Genomic DNA, 26,792 nt, shown 5'->3' on the forward strand with positions numbered 1-26,792 from the left:
TACTTCAATATGCTTCCTGCAAAACATTATGTTAAACTGAACTAAGCACAATAAATAGCTGCAACTTTTGGAATAAAAACTAAAACCTAGAAAAAGAATTCTATTGTTGTGAGTTTAAGAACACAAAGTTCTTTATTTTGTTGCAAATACCAGACAGTCTGGTTTCTACGTTTCTCTATCCTTTTTCCCACTTTGAGTATCACTACTCTTTGCAAGGAGCATGATAAGATGCAGTTGCAAGTCTAGATTGAGATAAACATATGCCTTACTACCTTCAAACAAGAAAGACGATTTCTGTGTGTGTGTGTGTGTGTGTGTGTGTGCGTGCGTGTGTGGTGTACGTGCAGGCATGCACACATCCCCACCGACCCTTCTGTAGCTGTATAAGCTTACAGCCACTTCCCTGAAAAGCACTGCTCTATTCCAGCCACAGCAGGAAAGAGTTTCAGGCCATTCTTGAAGTCACGTAATACTGCCGTGTTTGCCACAATTTTAACAATGAAACTAAGACAGATAGATTTGTGCATCCCATTACTAATAATGATAAAGTTCAAGACTAATTTCATCACCATGTAGGCTGTTAACAGTTTTTTTTTGAACATTAGAAAAATCTTGGCAGGAACTTACTGAGCTTTATGATATATTAATACTTTACCCAACACATCTCATGCTACATTTCACTTTAGGTATACATTTTGTTCAATTATCAAACTCTACTTTCCTACTCACAATTTGCCATCCTTGAATGAGCGAACAAGAATATTGTCTTTTTTCACCGCAATATCATCACTACAGTCTGGACAAACCACCTGCAAAGGTATTACAATTGCAAAGTTTAGAGAGAAAAAGCTAAAACAAAAGAGTCATAGTAAATATCAGTGTTTCTCTAAAAGCTTTTGTGCTCATTTCTCATTGGCAATCCTGTAATGAGAGCAAGTGAGATCCCTCAAAACATAGGAGTCATGACCTCCTGAAATTACTGAATGCCTAAGGTCATGCTTGCTCCTGGAGGGAAACCGATGGCTGCTACCAGAAACATAAGAACATTCTGACAAAAGGTCAGTTTGTCATGCCTCTACAGCTCATTCTACTCCTCATCCTAAAAGGACAGAAATTTCACCAAGTGCTGCCACCTGACTTAGAGACTTCTTTTGAAAACTTCTGGAAATGGCAAGGATGTGATTATACACAGCATCAAAACCAAAAGCTAACAGGATTTATGAAAATCAATTTTATGAGGGAAGACTTAGAAGTAATTTAGGAGAGAAGACCACTTCAAGTACAAGTATTATGACAGGTTCTTTAACTCAAGAAGTAGACAAATCAAGTCTAGCCCTAAGACAACATATTAATTATTCGTTGCAATTTTAAAAGCTATTTAAGTTTTGTTAAACCAGTGTACAAGTCACTAATCAAAAAGCTTCAAGAATTTAATTTTAAAAAAATAAATATAAGTAGCCAGAGATATAAAACAGAAAAACAACCCCCCTCCATCACTCATCTGATGTCTCATAATGTGCATAGTTCCTTGAAAGTTAGGAAAATTCTGGCTGCTACAAAACCTCAAGGAGCAGCAAATGACTGTAGCCCTAAGTTAGCCCAGGTAAATACCTCTTTTCTGTTAGACCAACTTTTGCCTTTCAGTCCAAATTTTTCACCAAATACAAAGATAGTCAATGGCAGAAGTTGGGGTTTTTTCCTGCTTACATACGTCACTGCCTATGCAGCATTTCAGGAGCTAAAGTCAAAAGCTCCAAGTGATTTTGAAATAGATTTACGTATCACAAATCATAGGCAGAATATGCTCCTCAAGACAAAATTTAACAGAAGTTTCAAAATTCAATGCATTATATGGTCTGCAAAAAAATTACTTTAGAAAACTACAACGTTCTAACTGAAATTAAGCTTGAGATATAGTTTACAGTGTCAGGGTAAAAGATGATGATTTTCATCCTCTATTTTAAACTGACAAGTGCAAACTCCTAGCTCTTTAAAGATGGAGAAAGGCTCTTCAGGCTTTAGCTACTGGTTTTCTAGAAGCATCAAGATTTTAGCAGTCAGAAATCTATTCAAAGCTTACTATAACCTCATCTAGTGCCTTTACATCAAGCAGCATCACCTCAATGTTGCCTGAATCAAGTTTTCTCAATTTCCTTGCAAAACAAACTCCAGTGGAGTCATAGGAGGATGAAAGAGATGATCCTATGTAAACTCAATTTTCTGAAAATGCTGCAGGATGATTTCCTCACTGCACCTTTTGAAAGCCTTTAAGTACACATAAAACTAAGCAATGCTATAAGACTTACTAAATCACACTCCTTGACATAAGGAGCAACTCTCAGACCCTTTTACAATTCCAGTTAGTCACTATACTCACACCTTCCCCACAGAACTAACAAAAACAAGCAAACAAACAAACAAAACCCACACCAACACGAACGTGTACAGGATTAAAACAATGCAGTCAACCACTGAGTCCTCAGAATAATTTTTACCAAATTGAGTTTTCTACAGTTTTACATTTCAAGTGATAATCTATCTGGTTATAGGCCTCATATGCAAAGTACTTGGTTTCCACTACTAATCTTAATTGTTACTTGCTGTAACGGTTTAGACTAATCCCTGAACTTGTTTGCAAAATGTCCTCTGTGCTTATATACAAAGTATCTGTATATAGTATCATTAATAAGAAATAATGCTGAGATACACATTCTTCAGCACATTAAACCTGAATTTTCATTACATTATTCATGTAATTACCATAATACAAAGTTAATGCAAAATTTATCAGTAATAAGATAAGATTACTTTGTTGATACAGTAGAGCTAACCTGCTTACACAGTAAAAAACACAAGAGGAATAGCTACTGGGGAGGGGATTACAACAATAAAAACCAAGCCAAACCAAAAAACGCAGCTATTTGAGGTATAAATCTGTCCTTTGGCTCAGCTGTTCTGGTTAAATGCAGCATGATGTTTGTTTGCAGAGCTATAAACCTGATTACTAAATTAAGAGTTAATCTAGGATAAGCTATTTCAGAGTTAACAAGCTTCACCCTCAAACTTTATCCCCCCACTGCTTTTCATTTGTTGCAGGAAGTTTTCCATGAAGAAGAAGCTATTCCAATCTTCAAAGGAAAGCCAAATAAATAATTGTGTATTTTTAGTAAGTCTTTGGAGCAGAAGCAACAATTCAGCTCCTCTTTAAGGTATGACACACAGCTGTCCTGAGCAGCACTACAAGAGTCACAAGCAATGCCCTCTCAGAGAGCCTGCCATGGAAACTGGTATCTGTCATGGGCATGACCAGAAAAGCAAATCCAGCAGTGGGACACAAAACTGCTCAAGCCAGTGTCACTGACCACTTCTCTGAGTGAATTGTGAGGCAGATGATACTGCATCATCTTGATGACAGCTTTCAGCAAACATCAAATTATTTTTGTTTATCACTGAAAACTCCTCTTAAAGCTATCTGCCGTAAACATGGTATCTCCTTGCTGTACATTCTGCCCTCCCCCTTGCAAAAAACACTTCAGTGACTCCCTCTCTTCCACAAACTTCCCCAAAAGAATTCCTACTGGAAAGCTGCTGGACTGCATTACAAGACACAGCAGGTGACAGGCAGAAAGCTGCAACTGAGAGCTATTGCACATACTAAGAGGAGTTAAATGTTACTGCATGGCATCATTTCAAAAGCAGAGCACAAGTTTCCCTAGATTACATAAATGTGTTAAGCTTTCATTGCCAGGAATTAATCAAATATTACAATTAAAAATAATGTAAAAATTTAAAAGCATGGTATTAGAAGGCACCACATACAGAAAGATATTAATTTCCAAATATATCAATCAGTGAGTCTACATGCAATCACTAGCTGTGATATTTTTTTAAAAGTGAATTTCTTAAAAAGCTCCTTTAAGTCAGAATAAAGGAAGAGAAAAAATACTAGTAACAAAAGGCTACAATGCAATTTTAAAGTAAATTTATTGTCAATTTTCCACAACCTACTGTAGTGACCAAGAAAAAAAACATTTGATTTTATTATCCAATGTGTTTCTATTGAATGCTGAAGAATCATGCCTATGTAATCACTAAACTTACCCTCCCTTTCTACTTCATATTTCCTTCCTTGATAAAACTCAGTAATTTGGAAAATTGACATGGAATAGCCTAGGAAAAAAACCCCTGAAATTCTAGTCCAATAGTACTGAAGACACTGTTGAGCTAGAATTAGGTCAACAGCTCTGTCTGTTTGGAAAAACTCAGGCCATGTCAGCAATCCCTTTTTTTTAAACAAACATATCTAGATATATTTCACTTGACTGTTATTCTACAGTCCAATTTGAAAAAAACATACTAATTTCTAATACAAAACACCAAAATGAAAAAAACCCACACCTTTCTTCAGTGCTTAGAAAATGACAGTTAGCTGTACAAAATTATAATAGAGATGGAACTCTTACCAAGGCTGGAAACCACAGAGCTTTCTTCTTATCCACACTGAAGCAGTCCACGCACACAACTTTCCCTAGTAACTCATCACTTTGTTTCCTTTCATCTTCATCTTCATCGCTGGAAGAGGATGAAGATTCTTCTTCAGGACTAAACAACAGAAAGAGACTTAAAACTTAACTATTCAAAACTTGCTTATTATAATTACAGGAGATCCAGAGCTAATTATCAAAGAGGCACAAAAAACAGTGACTTGAACTGCTTGTTAAGTGTTTCACGATAAAATGAATAAAGTATTTATAATTATATTATAGAAACAATTCAAACATTACAAACTCAGAAATGCACGTTCACCAGTAATACATGTAAAACCCAAATGAAACACCACCATGCACCCATATGGAGAAAAAGAAACACATTGTCAGGGTATTCAAAGTGAAACCATTCTGCCCTACATAAACACTATTCAAAAATACTGTTGCAGTTGTAGTTTTGTACTAACGTTAAGCTTAACTGTTTTGGTTTTCCCTCTTAATCTCTCTGGTTTTATTTCAACAACCACAGAGAATGGAAAGCTATTTTGAGAGAGGACAAATCTCTGAAGAAGAAACATCAGATACAAAGATGAATAGCTAGGAGAAAGTCTATTTATCCTTAAACAGTTCTTTAAAGATGTGCAGTGAAGCACTTCTATGACTATTTCAATTTCACATTGAATGAAGTGCTGGAATGTAAGTAGATGGGCCAAGGTGCAAATACATTTAATTTAAAAGGGTTCTGGCTCATTGTTTTGACTGTTCAAGTACAAAGTTGCACCTGGTTTTAACCATATGAGGAGTCTAAATGCACAAACTGGTCCAACTAAAATTACTTGCAACCCAAAACAACCCTCTCTTGATGCTCTCTCTATATCTTTTTTATAGTCACTTCAAAGGTTAATCCTCAGAAAATATACAGCATCTTCAATGAGCACAACCATCATTACTTCAAAAGCTATCTTCCATTTGTCATGTAACTGCTTTTGAATACAAAATACAGTATTAACAAAAAACTCATAGTTAAAATTTGTATAGCAAAAGGCAACTAATGTACAGTTTAAGAATTTCCTTTTCTCCACATTAAATTTATGCTATTTTTTGTGATGATAATTGTTTTGGTTTATTTTTTTCCTTCAACTTTTTTTTTCAAGTAATGGTTTCTTTTAAAATATACTAAAGTCTTTCAGGCTGCTTTCTGGGGCTCAAGAATCTCTTGTACAAAAAGAAAAAAGTCAAAGACTAAAGGCAGAACTATTTTGGAGAGACACTTCCTAATTCAAATTGCAGATACTGGTGTAAGTGTCTTTAAACTCAGTTAACTCAGTATTAATGATAAGATAAAGGTAAGAGTGTTGCTTCTGACATAATATCCTCTACAACCCAGAGACACCAAGGATGCTACAATCATTCTCTGTGGTAATGCCAGCTTTTTTCCTTCACTACCTCACAAATTAGTAACACAATAATTTTCTGAGTAAATTTATAGCTCCTCTACATGTACAGGGCAACATTTATTTCAAGCTACTAAAAAGTGCAAAAAGGCAAGCCAAGCATGAAAACCACTACACCCAAAAATGTTAAGCAAAAATATCCCACATAAACACACCCACCCTTTTTTTTTGTGCCAAAAACCTCACAACCCACCCACAAACAATGAATAATAGGCAATGGACTATGTAACACTGGTTTATCAAGACCACAGCTACCAAGAGCTTTGGCACCTAAGAAATCCTGAAAGTTTATTTTTATATGAGTAAGCTTTCTTGCAAACTACTCCAGAAGCAGTGGGAAGAAACTGTTGCACAGGAAGCTCCATCTGGATACAAGGAAGAATTTCTTCACTGTGCAGGTGACTGAGCACTGGAAAAGATTGTCCTGAGAGGTTGTGGAGACTCCCTCACTGGAGATGTTCAAGAACCATCTGAACACAATTCTGCCCCAGGTGCTCTAGGATGACCCTGCCTGGGCAGGGAGGTTGGACCAGATACCCCACGGTGTTCCCCTCCAACCCGACCCATTCTGTAATTCAGTAATACTGTTCACCTATTTCTAAAAGCCCTTCAGAGACCCTGAATTGAGAAACCAAAGGTCTATAGGAGGATTCTGGGACCTTCCCCAAAGACTTCCTGTCACCTGGACAAAGACTACATTGTAATTATTTTAGCTTCAGTTCAACACATTCACAACACTACAGAGATGTTTGTCAATTCAACATCACATTTCCATTTGGGATGCCACCTTTTTTTTTTTTTTCTTTTAAACCAAGAAAAAGCTCTTGCCTATACCTGGTACTATTTCAAATATTGATTACATGGAGACTTGAAATGCTTGCATGCAACAATAGATATGAATCTGACTTTCAAACTGAGTGCTAAACAAGATTTTTCATCCAGCCTCCTGTTTATTTTAATAAGAGAAGCCTGAACATACAAACAATAAAACCTGACACACACTGAAAGCTTCAGAATTGATTACACACAGCACAGATATCAAAATATTTAACTTACATATGATTGGATCTCCTTCCCCTGTTTGTTTTCTTTCCTATAACAGGAGTCCCAAAGTGTTCAGGATTGGTGAGTGGAAGCTGATCTAATGTCTGTTGAAATGAAAAAATACATATGCATACACATAAGAAAAACCTGGCGTAAGTTATTCTCCAAACCACCTTCACTCAAGCAATTTTTGTCAATAGAGATTTTCTCATTACAAAGAAATACAGAAGTACATCATACATGTCATGCTTAGATTTTAAAAAAGGAATGTTCTGTTTTGCAGTTCTTTCCAACACTTTCTCTGCACTGCCGAATAATTAACTTTTGTCAAACACACACAGATAATTCTTCTCAGAAGTCTTGTCTTTGGACCATCAAAACACAGAGAAATAAATATCAGGTATTCTGCTCACCTGGCATATTCCATCTCTACCAGATTAATTTTCTGTCTATCCTATCATTGGACTAAATACTGAATCATCTACTTAATAATGAACAAAGATCCCCTTTGAAATGAAACAGCAAGATCACTCAGTAGCAAACATGACAACTTAATTGTATTTTATGTTAGTAATTCATACTTCGATATGTGAGAGAGATTCTAAAACAATTTAAAAGAGGCTGCTATATTGATAATTGGGAGGGTGCTAATTGATGCTTTATCAGCATCAAAACAAAAAGAGAGGGAGAGAAAAAAACTTTCCCTCTTCAGGAAGAATTCTTCAGAAGGAATTAATGGACATGCAGTATTATCTCTCCTTAAGCCTGCCATTACCTGTTTAAATGATAACAATTCCAGATTCAAAGACTCCTGGTACACCAGTACTTATACTAATAATAAGTATATTTATTATTAGTCTGAAAGAAGGCAGAAAGCCTTCAAAATAAAATATAGTCCTCTGACTTAAACTTCTTTGTCATGTATGAATTTTTCAATGTGTAACACCAACAAGCACCTCAAATATATTCTGTCTGAGAGAGAGCTGACTTAGGGACCATAAAATTGGCTTTTTAGAATGTAAAAATAAATGTATGACTAGTTCTAAGTGTGGTGGACATCCTAAAAGATTCTACACCACACACTTGGGAAGCAATATCAGAACAAGCCAACTGTGGGGTACTGGCCTAATTACAAAATAAATTTGAGATGCAATTTTCCCTGCTGAGTAGCTGTGCAATCACAAGGTAATTATTAGAAATGTACAACATGTTTCATTCAGAGCTGGTGACAGTGAACTGCAAATCAGTGACTTCTGGCAAAACATCAGAAGCTTAGATGATAAAAAAGATGATAAAATAAGAAGTACCAGTCATCTGAATGTAAGGTTTCTTTCAATCTTACAGAATAATCCAAATTACTCTCATTCAGCCAAACAGGTCACAAAGCAATATACATAGACCAAAATTTTCAATCCGTGTACTCTAAGGTAATACTCCTGAAACCATATTAAAATAGTGCTTATGGAAGAAAAGAAATTTAATCTTCAGTTGTGCTGATCATTAATAACAAAAAACTAATTGAAGGAATTCCACAATCTTTAAAATAATAGCATTTCTAAGTGAAGCTGGATTTAGGCATCTAATTAGGCTCCCACCTTTACATATGTTTAGTCCTGATTTAGGATTCTAGAAGATATGTGAATCTTCACAAGAAGACAACACACAACTCAGCTGACTGCAATAACAGCACACTTATGTAGAGCAAAAAATCCCCATCTTCAGTAGCTGTCCAATAAACAAACATCTTTACGTAAATCTGCCCATCCGTCCAGATTGTCTTATGTAATATGAAGGAATAACCCTCATTCTGAAATTCCAATTGGAATGAGCTACAAACTTTTGCATACTTTAATGTGCAAGTCACCTCAAAGACATGAGCCAGCTGCAAAATCCTGGTAGGTGTTGTCAAGTAAAGGAGTAACAGCAACTTATTATTGGCCATTAAAAAGAAAAGCATTTGTTTCATCAATTATTACAAATTGGGTTTGACCATCAAAAATGCAGCAGAATTTTATTATGTGGAAACATGTACATTAGTTTTTTTATGTTATAAATTATATTATTTTTCATGTTATAAGTATACTTTAATTTCACGACTAATACTCTTTTATACTTTTGTAATTTACATTTAGATTTTATAATTTAAATTTATAATTTTTTATTCAATGCAAAGTAGTTGTGCAATTGCAGGTTTTTCGTGTGATCTACAGTCTACAAATTATCAATAATATAAAAATGAAAAACATAAAGTGCAGATTTTGTTTCTTAACTTACACAGTTTGGTGAAATCTAACTTTCTTGGCTGTAAAAAGAATAAGATCCTGTGAACCGCACTTTGCATTACCCCCATTTTTAGTAGCATGGATACGGGTAACATAATAAAAATTGAGGTGATAAAAGTATCACTTTTAAATTTATCTGAATAAAAAGTTGTAATATAAAAACTCTTCAATTACCTCACTCTCAGCAAAATGTCTTTCTCCTTTTAAACACAGGGAAGAGCGTCTCAGAGTCTTCTCATCACCATCATCAAATACTGTCACCAGGTAAGAAGTGAGGAAAGAAAACATTTCTTTTTAACTCAGGATATTAATAAGCAATTCATTTACACGTCAGAAAGAACTGAATATATATTCCTGTAGTCAAACCTATGCCCAGATAATGCTGCAAATCCAGTAAAGCATTTCACAGATCAACCAAAAACAAATACGTAAGCTGCTCTCTCACCATAGCTACTTTATACTTGCATACCGTGAGTTATCAGTAGTTGAGCAAACAATTCATGGTGTTATGAAATTAAATTCAACATACTAGAATTCAAAAACTATTTTTTCTAACATTCAAAAACTATTTTTCTAACATTTACAATTTTTAAAGAATTTAATTACTCAAGTCCTGTGATATTCCAGTGGAAGCTCTGCTTACCATGGAGAAACATAAATGGATATTTATAGAAAAAAGCCACTATTTAACACTGTATGGAATTTCAATGTCTTTCTCTACTGACCTCATGCAACTATGCTATAGAATAACAGTGATATCATCCTAAGGAAGATGGCAATAGTCGAAGTGCTGACAATCATCAAAACCAGCTCTCCTGACAGAACTGTGGAGCTCCCAGTTTCTAAACATTTTGCTACCTCTGCTATCACTAGGTCAACTGGAAACAAGTTCCTAATACAGTTCATTCAGCTACATACATTATCTTTTATAATCCTGAAATGCACTGCACACATTTAATGTGGGGTCTTCACAACATGATAAACTGGTCATATAAAAAGTAAGCTTTTGTCAAGTCTTCTGCAGGTACTTAACAGATGAAAACCCGGTGACAAATGTTAACTCTTAGGCTTTGCTTGCACTGTTTAGTGAGACAAGAATTTATCTCTTCTTCCCTCTTGAGCAGTGGTAATAATTACATTCTTGCTCCCACACATCAATGACCTTGAAGACTTTTGTGGGCACAGAAACTACCCCAAAACAATACTAAATTATTACATTAAAAAAAAAGTTTCAGCAACTTCTTAACATGTCTCTTTCACCTTCATTTAAAAATCCTCTTCTGTCCATCAACAGATCAAAGTAACAGTGTTAGAAGAATGGCTGTTGATCAAGAAAATTAGAGATTTTAACCATTTCTTGCTTTCAGATGTAGGGTGCTCTACTCTTCAACATTTACTAACTCAAATAAAAATACACAAAAAGCAACAAGGTACATCAAATTTCTTGACTAATATTTACTTGATATTAAAGAAATTTTTATCTAGTTCTAAGAATTTTTCTCCCCCATATAAAACTGAGTACTGTTGATTAAGAAACTTCCCCTTCTATTGGTGAAGAAACTTCCCTTCTAACTACAATGCCCCAGCTTGTATTATAGACTATAGTAATTGTTGAACACTGTTCCATTGTGATAAAGTATCAGTTAGAGATGCACAAATGTCACTTCAACACTTGTTGAAAAGTATCAATGGCAAGAACTGCACACAAACCATGTAGATTTGGAACTGCATCTCAAATGGTCAACACATAATTAAGCCCCTCTTTGTTTAAGTGAAGTAGAAGTCAGCAGGTTCCTAATCCACTTTGTGTTAATTAACAAAACAGTCTCCTTACATAATGAGAGACAAAAAAAAAATCTATCCACTTCAAGAGATAAGCTGACTACAGCAGAGGTAAACCTATTCAGAGCTAGGCAGGTAGCCACATAATGTGTCCTATGTGGTAATCTGCTTGTGGCCTCTTCCCTGACAGAGGGAATCTTAATCTTGTTCCATAACATGAATACTTTCAGAAGAAAAGCTTGACCTCCCTCAAAGACTTATGTGGCCAGCATGGCTCATATGGCTTAATGAGCATGACATTCTGATCTACTGGAATATCATGAAAACAATCTACTGAGCAGGCATCAGGAGTGTAATGTATTTAAAATCACATATTCTGAAACTCCAAGAGAAAAGCCAGGGAGGGCAGGGAAGAAAAGAGACAATTTAACACAACCAAAACCACCTTGAATTCTGTGAAAAAGCATTGTAACAACAAAGAAAAAGTGCAGGAAGCAAGATTACTTCTGAACATGCATAGCTCTGCATTTTTAGTAAACCAAATAATTCTGCAATTTTTCCCCCCCCTCATAGTAAACACAGACTTTAAGAGATATTTATATGAATGACAGAACAGTATCTAATTATCAGGACTTAAATACCTGGAGCTCTTTGAGGATTTTTTACAGGGCAGGCAAAACTAAGGACGCTTATGTATGTGTATGTGTGCATGTATTTATATATGTATGCCTAATATATTTACAAATTTTATGCCTATATATACATACATATATATGTATATTTATTTATTATATTGAAATATTTATTATTTATGCCTGTATATACATACATATATACATATACACAGTGCTATACTAATTTTAAAAGACTATACTAGCTGGATTTTTATTAAAAAAATTATTTAGTTTTTGTTCTTTTGTAGGAAAGCAGTAGCAATAAAAAAATCATACAAGCAAATTGATGTACCATTTCTATTCAGACAACACCTTAGGAAGACAAGATACACAGGGATGCTCAAAGCAATTCTGCCCATACTTCAGTATTAAAAGAGGTCTCAAGCAGCCCTCAAAGGATTATTCTTCTCCAGATACTGCTGCAATGGCATATCTGGTCTTAGGTAACTTTTGGAAAGGTATTATTTCAGATGGATCTATGCTTTCACAAAGTTTTTGACCGAATCATAGTAATTGTATTCACAAGATCATTAACAGTGCAAATAATTAGATGCTTCTCAGCAAGTGCTAGGACAATATTAGGTAACTGCTTGTTAAGATGTGTGCCAATTCTAGAATCTGGTAAGTGGCAACTATATCTTACAGTAGGACTTGCACTCAGATCTGCTAAGTCATCACTGTCTGTAAAGGTAATTTTCATCCCATTCCACCCACCCTCCAGACAAAGATAAGAATTTATCATCCACAGCTAGAGTCAATTCTCTATCAAAGTGCACTGCACTGCCAGCAGCTGTGCTGCTTTTACCAATTCTGCAAGGTCTACATGCTTTTGTCTGTTTTTATCTACAAAACACAAGAGTTGAGACTGAAACCCATACTTCTTCCTATTTCCCAGCTTCAGGATTTTTGACAGACATCTCCTTTGACTGCAACTCTGTGACATCTACCTTCAAAATTTAATCTGCAAGGATTCCTATCTTATTCTTGCTTCTGAACTGCTAACCTCACACTTTCTCAGAAACATAAACATAGGCAAACAACACAGTTCTAACACTAGCTATACTATTTGCTTCTTAAAAACCCTCATATCTGATCCACTTCTGTATTAACTACCAAAACACTATCTATAATGTTAATTCTTGTCTTTGTACCTTATGTTTTACCCCATCCTAACCCAGTCTCACCTTTACTAACAGATTCTACATCTCCAATGAGAAAACAGACATATTTTCTTCAACACTTATCTATAAAGTCTTAGCTACATTTAGAGCTCGATTCCCTTCTGAAATGACTATGACTAGGGAAAATTAAGTCTTTCCCTAGTTGTTCAACATCACTTCATTAACAACAACCCATATCTCAAAAGAACTAAGCCTCGCAAAAGTTCTTTCAAGATCTAGTCTTCATCTTCCCATATTTACCCAGGAGAAGGCTATGTAGTTTCTCAGGAATCAATACATTTCCTGTAAGTAAAAGAAAGAAAAACTCCACCCTCTATTTGCTAGAGATCGTGTGGTATATTATTGAACATCTGAAACATCACATTATAACAAGCTATATGTATTTTAACAGCAGCTGTTGTAACGGCTAAGTCTGGGAGTGGGGAAAAGCAGGTGCTTCAGCTTGTGTTTTAAAGGCATTTCTTTGCTTCTTTTTTTAAGGACATGTGACAGCATACCTTGCTTCAAAATATTTAACAACAGTGTATTGAATTATCTAAGGGGCAGTCAGCAGTTATAGAGCAATTCACTACGTCTTTATTTGGTGTCCCAATTTCAGATCGTAAGGGGTACAGTTTCTTATAAATACCCAAATTATGATGTTCATCTTTAAAAGTTTTTCATAAAAACTCTGAATACCTAAGCATCTCCAAAAAAATCTCTCTCACCATGTTTAGGACATGTCCAGGTCACAGGCTTATTTTTAAGTAATAAATTTTATTCAAATACATAAATCTTTCTCTTACCTACAGTATACCAACTTGCATCTGTTAATTTGTTGATAACTGCTTCCTGGTATGTTCCATCTGGATTCTTCACCTCCACAACAGTTCCTACCTAAAATAGAGAACTCACTTAGCACTGGAGGCTTTCTGAAGCAGGCAATGAAATCAACACTTTTATGTTAGCTAACAGAGATAATCTCTTACCTATTCCATGTCAAATATAAAATGTTTTTCCAGTTTCACTTGAATATACTTGTATCCCTCAAACTTCTTTTTTCATTCCTTTAAAATAAGCCAACTAACTGAGCTGATTATTTCCTGCCAGCAGGTGGGGAACAAGAACCAATTTGAGTGATGTCATTCTCTTGTATAAGAGCTTTCCCATCAAATCCTCCTGCCGAGTTCTCTAAAGGAACAGTGACTAAAAATCAGTGCCAGCCATACTTCTTAGCTTTAAGGCAAAAAAGAACAGAGGCTTGCACCAGCCCGTGCTGCATCCCCTTTAACTACAAAGAAAAAAGCTAACATGAAGAATATACCTAACTTTGTAGTATTACCTTTTATGCTTTATGCTCCTATCTAGCCTGTGTAATAAGTTGAACCTTCTACATACCATATATGCACATTTATGTCAAATACTGGAAAGAAAAATGTTTTTCAAAGCATTAGCAAGATATAAACCAAATTTATTACCTTTAAGGGACCCTTTATGTGGTCATCTTGCACTTCCACTGTTGACGAATCGTGCCTAAAGGTTACCTAAAAAATATAATTCAACTGACAATCACTTGATACAATTGAGCAGCATAAGCACATGCAAACGTCAATAGCCCTTCTCTTACTCTCATTTTACAGTTAATCACCATAATCATTCCACTTCTGAAAGCTTTTTTATTAATATATTTCAGAAATATGAGGGGCTAATTTTTTAGTTATCAAAACTCGCAAAATATTTTTTATCTTTCACAATAGAACCATTATCTCTAAAGGAAATGACAGACAAGAATGTAACAAAATTGTCTAATGGCTCAAAATTATCTCTGCAGTTCTCTTAAACTATTTGAAGTTGTCTAGTATCACAGCAAGAAAGAAAGTTTCAAGACTTCTGAGTACAACTTTAAAGAAACACTTATATTTCAATGCTTTGAAATAAACAGTTTTAGCACCTTTATCTTTTGCTGATAAAAGTGCATTTTTCCCCTCATGGTTGAAAGACTCACACAAATACAGGACACTGCTGTTGACTAAACAAAATGAACAACTCAAACGGGCTCTCAGTTAATGTCAGTCTAGGCTACACGCAGAGTTAACTGGAAGAAAATGTAAAAACAGCAAACCTTTCAGTCTTTTAAAACAAGAGTAAGTAAATCCTTTAAACACTTAAGGTGTTTTCCCTTGTCATTCCCATAAAGACACAAAGGCTGCTGTCTTTAATTCCACACACTCTGTCCTCAGAAGAAAAAACTGGTCTGGAAACTCAAATGTATGATTAAATTAACTGTAACAGGTGCTACAGACATTCACCATTCACTTGAAAATCACAATTTACTTGATTACATTGAAAGTCACAGGATCGTCCTATCAATTACATCTGAAGTTTTATTTCCACTCCAGTTTTAAAATTATAGGAAACTGAGAAAATTCTGGAATTACATTTTATGTACCTATGTACATTTATTAACACACAAATGATGTTCTGATGGTCACCAAAACATACTCTCTTGGTATATTGACATTGAAGTATAAGATGTTTTACTGAGTATTTGAAATAAGTAAGAATGTAACATGAGATCCAGCTGTGTAACACTAGCTCTCAACTACAGCAATCCTACCTCAAAAGTCTGGACTTGTTTCACCCGTGATCATGTTCTCACTGCTATTGAGAGCTTCACTGTAGTACACAGTAACAGCAAAATTTCCTTCAGAACCACAGTGTTCTCTTATCACCAACTCTCCTACACAGCCTCCTCAGCGAGGAGATTTTAAGGAGTTTTGCCAAGAACAGTACCTACAACCAGGACTGAGGACAACCTACCTTCACTGTCTGATTAGAAAACGAATGCACTAAAATGCTACACTGCCTTCCAGGTGCTACTTCAATGAAATAGTCATCTTGTCTATCTTCTGTTAGAACTACAGCAGCACATATTATGCTCTTTTTAGACCTGTGTATTTCACCTGCTGATGGCAAATACTTTCTGTCCACCACACAGACAAAATCTTATCTTGTCACCAAAAGACAGACAAGGGATTCAGGCTAGGAATTAACTGAGCAAGGACTACTCTTCTGAACTTCATCCTGACAGATACAGGTTAATTCTCTCCGAGGGGGAATTTATCTAGAAAGCCAAAATTCAGTTAAGATGCAAAATAATCTGAAACCAAGAGTCACTAGTGGCTCATACGAAATATCCAGTACATCAATTCTGATTTAGAGACATCTGTTTCTATTTACTTTCTGTAGGTATCTTAAATGTATTTTGCAGCACAAAGGAACTCTATCCAAAACCATCAGTCAGCCACAATGTACTCTGATGAAGGTAAACAAAGCAAATTGCTATTGTGTATTCCAGAATGGCTTGTCTTTTTAAAGATGTCTTGGGGCTTTGACTCTGGGGAGAGTTTTGATAACAACAGATTTTGCTTTTTGATATATTCATATGTGCTCAAAAAATACTGGTTATTAACAGAAATATTCAAACTGCAAACTCAGTCTGACACTGCTGTCCTTTCTTGAAACTGAGAAAAGTGATGTCAGTATTTGCTAGTTGTGGGTTTTAATTCTTATAGTATTTAGCAGTATAGAACCTTTCTGTCTCAGGCAAAAGATTAAGACATTCAGCACATCAACTTGGCTAGACTCAGCTGGAATTTCTTTTCACCATCCTGAAATGACAGTCCTAGTAAGTCCTATTACAGCAGAAGCTTTACTTATTTCTGTTTAATAAAGACCTACACAGAAAACAGTTTCTTCTGAAATTGCTATGCAGAGTGCTCAAATGCAACTAGTGGTGGATGATGCTGCTAATTGTTTTAGGAGACGCTGCCAAAACAAACTGGCTTAAATAAGTCTCTAAAAAAAGTGATAACAGATCTGATAAAGTAGGCTAACACTCTTGTAACACCCAAAATCTTGCCCTTGAGTAAAATTTGTACTGCCTTTAGCACTTTTGAGAAGTCGAGGCAAGTCTGAAGTTCTACTGCTTTCCACGAGCAAGTGTGCAATGCTGTTATACGTAACTGTAGAATTCCATATCACGTACAGAATTTGCCAAAGACTGCTAAACTGTGAAATACAGTACCCATTGGTACTGAATTTATTAGTACATAGCACCTGCATTAAATTGAATGAGGTTATTAAATTATGCTGTAATGGGAGAAGTTACTGTGAAGGTATCTCCTCAAAATATTCCAGGAAGCAGAATTCAACAAAAGGAGAAAGCACATAAAAGGAGACACAATTAAACATATTTTACTTGTCTGAAGATTACAATATTCTGCACCAAAATAATTTTGTTGCCATCCTACTTTCTCAGCAGAATATCTAGTTATAAAACTTAAATGACTCTTTACATTGAAATTGACAGTATGAAGTTAACTGACGTTTCTTCTCCTCTAGTTCTAGAAGACTAAGGCATAAAATACATACGGGGGCCAAAAGAATCCCATTCAGCAAGTGAAAAAAATAATGCAGCAGATAATATAACAAAATTCCAGACAAAGCACAGCTGATTATGAGAATCTTTGTTAGAACTAATATTGGGGAAAGTAAGCATGTGCCAGAAACAGCTAAACAGATTTTCAGAGAAAATCAGAGGGACACTCTTGAGTTTAAGGAATACACATTCTTGGTGGCGAAAAAACCATGTAAACAGATATTGTTACAGCACCTACACACAAAAATCTCAACCATAAATCACATTACTCTAGAGCAACAATACTGGGGGAGAACTGCTCTTAGTGATATAGTAACAATGAACACACACACCCACACACACCCCTCTATATCCAGAAGGCTTTGTACAAAATCTCCACAAACAACTGACAGCAAAATTCCATTTCATGTCAAGATCTTTCTGCAAACCTTGCCATGACCAAATTCCAAGTGATAAACCCATAAGAAAATAGCACTGAATAATAAATAGTCCCACATCTAAGGAAGTGGACTGAAAGTCCCCGAAAGAACTGAAATGAGTTAAGATCTAGGCACAGCAAAATTCCAGTACTTAAATACTGATGCTTAACTGCTTAAATAGCAATACTTAATCACTTAAACCAAATGGTACTGTAAAGCATAGATCAGCTGATGCTATTAAAAGTTTTGATTAATGAAACCGAAAGACCACTAATTTGCTCTTCTGGCAGATTTAGGACTAAAAACTTCTTGTTGCACTTAACATTACTGTCAAATAAGTAACAACAGACCTTCCCACCAGGGTTTATGGAGAGTGCCAGCTCTCTCCCTCAGACACACTGTAGGCAAAAATCAGCTACAGCCGGAGGGCAGAATTAAATAATCCACATTAGTTTATAGTGTGCAACAGTCTTCAATAATAGGTTACTGCCACTCACATTTCACATATTTTTCACTTAAATTTACAGTAGATATAAGAAAAATATTCTGCCACTATAATTCTTGCAGAGCAACAATCTAATTTGTATTTTCTAGGTGGTTTTGACCTTTGCTCTGTAATGTTTCTGTGTGAGGTTAAGAGGCAAAGCAGAAAAATATTATCTCCTCCCAAATCAGAAGTTTTTAGGGCAACATGATCCCAACAGAAATATACAGCTATTTTTGCTGTATTGTTCTCTTTATTTCTAGAAATGATACTTTAAATTTGCAAGGAATATTAAAACTTATATATTGCAATTCCTCTGCAGAATTTTTATTTGTCTTGCATGTGGCTTATATTGATTCAATCATTAACTAGTTATCATAAAGCTTAAGTGAGATCCCCTGCTTGCTATTCTGTAAGGCTCAACACGCCAAGTGTGTTTTTGGAAGGCAGAAGGGTTTCAGCTTATTCCCAAAGCATTACCTAGTTGCCACAGCTAAATGGCAGTGACCTGTACTCCTCAAGTAAAAGAAACCCTATTAAAGCCTACTTTAAGCAGTGTTAGCTATTTTCTGGTAATATTCTCCCATACATAAGCCTACATCAGTCACATTTTAATAATTTACTTTAAGGTCAGCCTACGGCATTGAAGGTCAAAAACACATAGATGACAAAGTAGTGACAGGAACAGAATATGTTTATTTGTACGGGAGTGGGGGAATCCCTCCCATTCCAACAATAATAAGCTTACTGTTATTTCAAAGATCGTAATGCCAGCCTCCAAGGACAGGACAACCTCTCAGCTGTCTCCTGAGACTAAGAAGAAGTTTCACATTGTGCTATTTTGAAATCAACCACCTTTTTCACTCCTCCCCTCAAAAAAGGTCTTTGCAGGAAAACCACATACCTTGACTTTGACAAGCCTTTTTGCTGTCTTGATCTTGGCTTCACAGAAGGCTCCTCTATACTTCGCACTCACATCAGTGCCTACTGTGAGATAGGGAGGCTCATCAATTGCCTGGAACAGAAAGGAAAACAGCTGCTTTTTATTTACTGACCACTGGCAATACAGTTACCATAGTGTCCTGGGGTGACTTTATGATACTGGTATCCCCAATCATCTGGTTTATATTATATATTAAGTTCTGCACCTTTAAGACTGGCTTTGAGAGCAAGAGAGGGGGAAGAAGAAGCCGCAGTTTGTGTTAAAGAAAAACATCACTCCCACACATCCCGCTCCTGGACTGTGGTGTCTGCAGCACGGACAGACAGCGGGACAGAGCTTCTCTCTGGCTTTTAGTTAGTTCTAGCTAGCTGAGGCAGAGGAGTTCCCTGGACCTTTGTTTTTTTTTTTTTCCCCAATTTTCTTGGATCTGTGCAAGCCTGCTCTGGACTGAACACCCAGCCAAACCCCGGGAGCTCACGCCTGTGGCCCACCGGGGCCTGGGCCTCGGCACTTTCCAGCGCCGGAGGGACTGATAAGAACCTAAGCGAGCCGAGCTACACCACATGAAAAGGACTTTTTCTTCCTAGACTTGCCATCCCATCAAACAGCAAGAGGTTTTATTATTTAATATTACTCAATTTCTGTTAAATAAACAGCTTTTTCCACTTCTCTCCAAGGAATTTTTTTTTTTTCCTTTTCCCGGACCAGTTGGTGGGGAGGGGCATTTCCCTGGGGAAATCCCCATTTGGAGTTTTCCTTCCTAATTTGCCCTAAACTAGGACACATAGTCTCACCAATTTCTGTGGACAAAGTATTACAAAACAGCCAAATGAAGCTTAAATTGACAACAGTAGAAACATAGAACACAACACTAAGGTAATACAATGAATAAAATTACAATCTCATAATATACAGATATAATCTCATGATATAAGATCATAAATACAATAAACTGATACCACAGCTACCTACAAAAAGCACCACATAAGCTTTCCAGCCTCTGTACCATCTGAAGACACAGCAAGTGATCAATTCTGCTGCAGTGGTGAAGGCCAACCAAGTGTTCTCCTTAAATTACCATAAGAGCTGATATATCACATGAAGACACTGGTGTTTATTTCCCTCAAATTATTAAGGTTCATTTTTCATTAGTAAATAGAACAACTCTGAAGAGATTTTGCTTTTTCACTTTCTAATAAAGTAAATGATAAAGGTGTTCTCCGCATCAGGAGAGCAGCCAATGGGCAAGGTATAGTAGGAGACTGACAGAGACTAAACAGATAATGAAGGGTCCAAACAAAAGCCAAGGTTTTGTGACATGAAACACAGGAATAGGTGACATCCAAACAGGGAAATAAGAAACATAAGAAACAGAAGAGGTGGAAAATAAGAGAACATAGGTCAAATCAGTATCTTGAGTGAGATCACGAAGGCACAGTTCCTGCAAAGGAAGTCCATCTTCTCTCACACAACCTCTCCTAAAACCATCTGGATGAGGAGATTCCAGATAACTGAACCACCTATGAAGTATCACTTCATAGACTCTGGGTCAGAAGAGGGAAGGCAGAGGGTGACACACAAGAGGAGAGGTTTGTTTTCAAGAGCTGCAAGCCTCCATGGAGACCCAGACAAGAGCAGAGCAAAGAGATTTAAACTCTTATCGAAGTCACATTGTGTTTCTGTGCCCCTACAGATTCAAACACACCTTACAAGGGGCATCTCTGGCACATCCAGGTTCTCTGGGGGAAAATTATAGAGATAAATCTTCACAGGCATCAGAGACTGATACAGTTTGAGACTGAGGTGCTTGCACTCAGCATCAGATAATTCCTACTAGCTGCTTCCAGTTCTGATACATCAGAAGGCATGGAAGTGTGTACTTGAATGCTTCAATGCATCATTTTTCAGAAATTTAAGTTTTACAAAACTTGAAATTGAGGAACATTAGATGTTACAGGGTTTAATCCTTATTAATGATGTTTTTTACAGTGACTCTATTCCAGCCTCTCTCTCTCACTGGCAGGCAATAGAATATATTTCTGAGTACTATGAAATCATTATCAATCTGCACTTTCTAAGATCATCAGAAGCATGAATGCACTAATGAACCCCTCACTCTCTCTCCCTGCATGTGTGGTACGTGACTGCATGCAGAGTAGTAGGATATACTACGCTGGTGGTAGTATATCCATGAACACCTATCCTTTCCTAATCCAGGCTTACTAGCAATAAAACTCCGCTGAGATTAACAAGGAATCTGTTAAGCATGTTGGGATTCTGAAATTCATTCCTTCTTTGCTTGCCAAGCAGTACTTGCCTCTGAGGCATGCTGCAAATGCATCTCTCTTGCTGCACTTGGATGGGTGCTGAAAGAGGGACTCGGTGATAAATTTGGTTTTGGTCAGCACTCTCATTGAAGTGAACCAAGAAGTGGCTGTTTCACACAATATGAATCTGAGCAGAGGAAAGATGCAATGTATTCTCTGGGAAAGACAGTAAAGCTCCAAAATGAGAGCATCCCTCCTGCTCCACTGCACTCTTAGAGAAGAAACTCGTTCACCACTACAGGGATGATAGCATTTCATGACAGTTCATCTTCCAAAATTAAAAGGAATTGTGGAGTGCTGAGATTACTTTAACAAGAGAGAAAGATTCCAGATGGGTCCACACAGATGCACACAGCTACAATTCTCCTATAAACAAAACTTAAAAAGCTGTTTGTGTCAGTGTCAGGCTATACTTCCCTACACAGACAAAAGAATTATCACAAAGACCAATCCACTATATCAAGGTGAACTTACAGAAAAATATAGAACACTTTTTCTTCACTGCTATTGACACTAAAACAAAAAATTTTGAGCACCATGATAATCTGAAACTCTATTCTTTGAAAAATTTATGGCATAAGAACAGGCAAGTCAACAACCAAACTTGAAGCAGAACTTTAAATTCTTATACAGACCATAATTACCAGTATTGTGTTTACTTTATCACTACTCTAACTTATTCTTAACAACCTCTTCCAGAAAGAATATTCTTTAAAAAAAAAAAAAGTAAGAACTTCAGTTATTAACACACAAGTTAATTTCAATCTCCAGCATAAATCCTTTGAAATTACTCTGATTCCTTTCACTGGAATTAGTTAGTATTTACTACTGTAAAGAACTTCAAAGAATAGTAAACATATGGACTATTTGATTACCAGTGTAGGTATGTTTACTAGAAACAGTATTTTGAAACACTAGAGACAGTGGCTTTTGAGGAAAAATATGATGAAATTAATTTATTTAACTACCACTATAAATCATTATACACTTTAAAACAGTATCTAAATTCTTCAATGGATATGTACTGCATTTTTTTCCTGCAATTTCATTACTCCATTGAAAGACAAATTACATGGGCTTTCCCCCCTCCCAAATCACTTAACTGAAATTTCCAAGTTACTTCTTTCATTGTGACAGAGAAACAGCTGAAAGTGGCAAGTTAAAATAATTAGCAGAATGTGATGCAAGATAGTGAATGCAAACTAGAAAAATAAAAGTAATGATCAGAGCCTGGCATTAATTTCAGATAATTGTTACCATGACTTTGTCATTCGCACCAACTCTGAGTCATCTGTTTTCAAGCAGGTTTTATTCAATTCCACCAACATTAGAGAGATTAAAAATTAGTATACAGCTATTTTTACCTTTCTGTTATCCCTTCCCTGCTTTGTGCTTGCGTCATTTATTAGATGTCCTTATGTTCAGACAATATATCTCTGCCTATTTAATTTTGACATGTTTTATCAGGATTTGTTTTTACTCTTTTCTTAGGATTTTTAGAGCAAGTTTCCAGAAAAGAAAAAAAAAAGAGACAGTATGCTAAAATGCAGCTAGAATTTGATAGTTCAGTGATCTTGGAAAAGGTATTGCAAGCATTCTGAAAATATCTTAACAAGAACCACTGCAGTGGAATTTAAAGGGAAGGGGGACTATAGGGATTACCCTATAATACAGGAAGTTCTGGGCTTCCTAAAATTCTTGAAGGCCTATTCAAACAAAACTGTACCAGTCTCATACATTGCTGCCTCAGCCTTTATTTTAAAAGATAATGTGAACTGGCACTTAAATTTTATATGTGAACATAACCACCTGCACTTTATAGTTTAAAGATAAGAATAATTGTTTCAGGAGCATATCACAATCAATCAGTAAACTTCTGTCAACAGCAGAACTGACAAGTATGTCCAGCACACGCCATCATTCATGTACAATGAGATCATGAACTTCTTTCATTCAGAGCAGCTTCAATACACACCCCAGGATATCCTGTCAGTGTTTCTACGTCTCTACATGTAGTCTTTCAAAAATCTCAGAGTTCACACTGGAAGGAGAAAAGTGAAGCTGATGGAAGAATCTCGGCTCGTTAGTTTGGTCGTTTTACTACTGCCAAAAGACTGGCATTAAAGATCTTCATAGAGACCACTCACCCAGCAGGCGGTTCCAAGAGGAATCACGATTTGGCCTGCATGAATGACCGAGGCCAGGCTCCCGAAGGGGAGCCGGCTCTGCAGGTTGACACCGGGAGATGGTGATCCGTCGGCACCTGGATACCAGGGGAGGGCCGGACCCGCGGCCGCAGCCAGGCGGGGGCTACAGAGGGGCTGTTTTGGGACGAGATGGGGATGAGCCCTTCCCCAGCATCCGCTGCAGGGGGTGCTGAGCGCTACCAGGGCGGTTCGAGCAGCGCCCCGAGGAGCTTCGGCAAGGCCGCCGGAGGAAGACGGCGCCCGGGTGACTCGTGCCGCTCATTCGGGTGAGCAGCCGAGCACCGGCGATGCTCCCGGGAGCTGCCGCTTTAAGGGGAGGGGCCGGAGCCGAGAAGCTGCCAGAAGTTTCTGGCTACCCGAGCCAGCCCCGAGCGCAGCCGCCCGCCCTCGCCCTCCCCGCGAAGGCGCCCACGGCTCCAGCAGATTAAGCGCGGATTGCCGTAAACTAAATTTGTCCCCTTAAGGCGATTGCCGGGTTAATCTGCACGCAGGGCTTCCCGGGAGCCTGCCGCTGCTGGAGTCGGGCACGGAGCACCGGCAGTGCCAACTCCCGGGATCCGGCCGGGAAAATGTGCGAGCGCTGCCCGCGGCCCTGCAGCGCAGCTCCTCCGGGACGCCGCTGGAATGCGCCTGGCGTTGAACATCCTAAATCATTGGCCAAATTACTATAAAAAATAAGTTCCAGCTCTCTCTTGGGTGAGCAAGAAGGGATAAAAAGAAAAGCACTTCCTGCAGTTTTGCACTTTCCATTAGGAAAGCCAAACTAATGGACAACCGCCGTGCTACTACTAGCACTTTATTTTATTAATGAGAGTACGATGAATAGTTTTCTCTGCTATCTCAATTCACAACTGCTGTGTGCGCAGAGGAGTTGCAGCACAGGCTGCCGCTGCTGAAAAGCTGGTTTACCACGTAAATAAGAAGCAGTCTCTAGGTGACCAGTCAGCAATTTCCACCAATTCAGTTGGCGGAATTTTCTTTGGCAGGAAAAGCAGGCTGCTGGAAAGGGTTCTGCTCCAGCCTTCATGCTGATTATACCTGGAAGGATTCATAAATGGCTGGATACCCACATCATAAAACAATCTGCACGTCTTCTGAATTTGGATATTTACATCGGTACTAATAGTTCTGGTCTTCCGTGTATGAGGGAGAAAACACACAGACACCTCTCCAGGGCACTGTGGAATACACATTTTAACACTGCAATCTAAAAATCACACTTTTACACACATTTTAAAGCTGTAAAGAAGTTGGTTTTCCAGCATTTATTTTTTTACACACATTCTTTTTTCCATCTACGTGGGATGAAATCATCCTCACATCCCATTTTTCAACTGTGCTGTATTACTACATTCAAATTCCTTTGTAAAGTCTGTCATGCCATACAGCAACTGATAAAATTGCTTTACATTGTGCTTTGCCCATAAGCACATCTAATACGGCGTGTGTGAATGTATTATTTCTGTCTACTAATCTGTATTCTTCTGTACCATGCACAGGATGTTCCAAGTAAACCACATGAAAACAAGATTAAGTATTCAATCTAGAAACATAGCAGACATGGTTACTAGGAAGGCCTGCAGGACTGCTTTTGGAGTAATACACAGAAAAAAATACCTTCCCTCAGTCTTTCATGTATATGAAAATTCTGAAGAGCCGACATTTCAGTTTGCATTAAACATTGAAAATTCAGCATTTATCTACTCTACAAGACTCTTGAGTCAAGAAACTAGTGATACATTTTTTACAAGCAAAAACTACCTCAGCTATCCCACAATTAGTGAAAAGAAAGGATTGGTTTTGAAAAGTAAAGATTTGTTTAATTTTAATAACCAAGGTTCAGGGAAATCTATTTAAAGATTCAAGACCTTCTCCCCCTGACCCCACCTGGCATCCAAATTATTACTGAGTTTCAAAAAGAAACATCGTAAGGCTCAAAATCAGATTTCTCATCCATAGTAAGCACGAGGAGAAGTGGCAAAACATTTTTCCTACTGCCTCTGGTATTTTGAAGTTATCTTTCCAAGGGAAGGTTTTTCTCATTGTTTGCCTATAGTCCATCATTTAAGATGTAAACACCATTTACAAGTGGAATCATTACACACATGCTTGATTATTGATCTACAGTCATCCCAGTCCTATAATTTAGTAGGAAAACCCACAAATAATACTCCACTACTTCAATCCAAAACCAACCATATCTTAAAGTCTTCTAATGAAGAGCAAAAATTTCATATAGCTGGAACCTTAAATTCCCTTTCCATCCTGCAGAATTAGCAACCACCTCAAAGTCATTCAATAGGCTTTCAGAAACTTCTGGGACAATAAAGCTTAAAAAGAGTAAATTTTTAAAAAACAGTATTTTTTTTTTTTTAACAAGAGTAAATTCAGCATCTAGACAAGTTCTGAAAAAACTTTTCATGAATACAGGTGAAAAAAAACCACAAAACCTAATAAAATTTCCTCCCCAAATAATAATGCATTTAACTTATAGATTATTACCTTAAATAATCTCAAACTGCAGTAAGTTCCACCCAACAGCAGAGATCCACCTACACACTGCAGAATCAATCTTTTAATAAGCAAAATCACAGTGTAATTAGGAGTGCAAGATTTTGCTTACAGCTCAACCTGCTGTAGAGTTCAGAAGATGTTCAACTTTATAGTAATAGCAGACATCTTCAGGAAAAACTATTATTGTAACACTTCTAATATACTCAATTTTGCAGATAATATCTTTATAGTTTATTTCAAATACATTCCTCATGTATTTTCAGAGCAACAAAGCTAGGAAACTTCTAAAACCTTTCTATAAACTGTATCACCAAGGCATGCAATTCCTCAAAGGCAAATGAAGTACCTGAAAAAAAGGCTGAAACCCAGAAAATAAAAAATTCCTTCTAAAGGAGTAAATCCACTGGCGCATCATCTACCTTCCAGAAATGAGAACACCACAACAGGAAGCAGGAGGAATTTTTCTGAAACTTGCAAACTACAAAACAGAATAAAAGGCAGTGATGTTTTCCACATGAAAAGGCTATTACATGAAAGCCCAAGAGTAAGAGTGTGCTTTGAGCAAATTTTCTTC

The 26,792-nt window shown here is 36.9% G+C and overlaps 1 protein-coding gene across 2 annotated transcripts in view; it reads right to left on the minus strand.

Annotated features, from left to right (window-relative positions):
- ARID4B (AT-rich interaction domain 4B) overlaps positions 1 to 26,792 on the minus strand; it is an 88,813-nt gene that overhangs the window by 38,697 nt on the left and 23,324 nt on the right. For both annotated transcript variants that reach the window (XM_014263422.2, XM_014263423.2), the window contains exons 3-9: positions 19,132 to 19,242; positions 14,362 to 14,427; positions 13,690 to 13,780; positions 9,442 to 9,521; positions 6,998 to 7,089; positions 4,464 to 4,602; positions 730 to 809 (exon numbers count right to left, since the gene is read on the minus strand). In XM_014263422.2, the coding sequence (XP_014118897.2) occupies positions 730 to 809; positions 4,464 to 4,602; positions 6,998 to 7,089; positions 9,442 to 9,521; positions 13,690 to 13,780; positions 14,362 to 14,427; positions 19,132 to 19,242 (659 nt within the window). The remainder of the gene's footprint in view (positions 1 to 729; positions 810 to 4,463; positions 4,603 to 6,997; positions 7,090 to 9,441; positions 9,522 to 13,689; positions 13,781 to 14,361; positions 14,428 to 19,131; positions 19,243 to 26,792) is intronic.

This window comes from Pseudopodoces humilis, chromosome 3 (genome assembly GCF_049639895.1).
Source record: "Pseudopodoces humilis isolate 2021_Gansu_Grassland_sample_001 chromosome 3, ASM4963989v1, whole genome shotgun sequence".
Classification (NCBI taxonomy): domain Eukaryota; kingdom Metazoa; phylum Chordata; class Aves; order Passeriformes; family Paridae; genus Pseudopodoces; species Pseudopodoces humilis.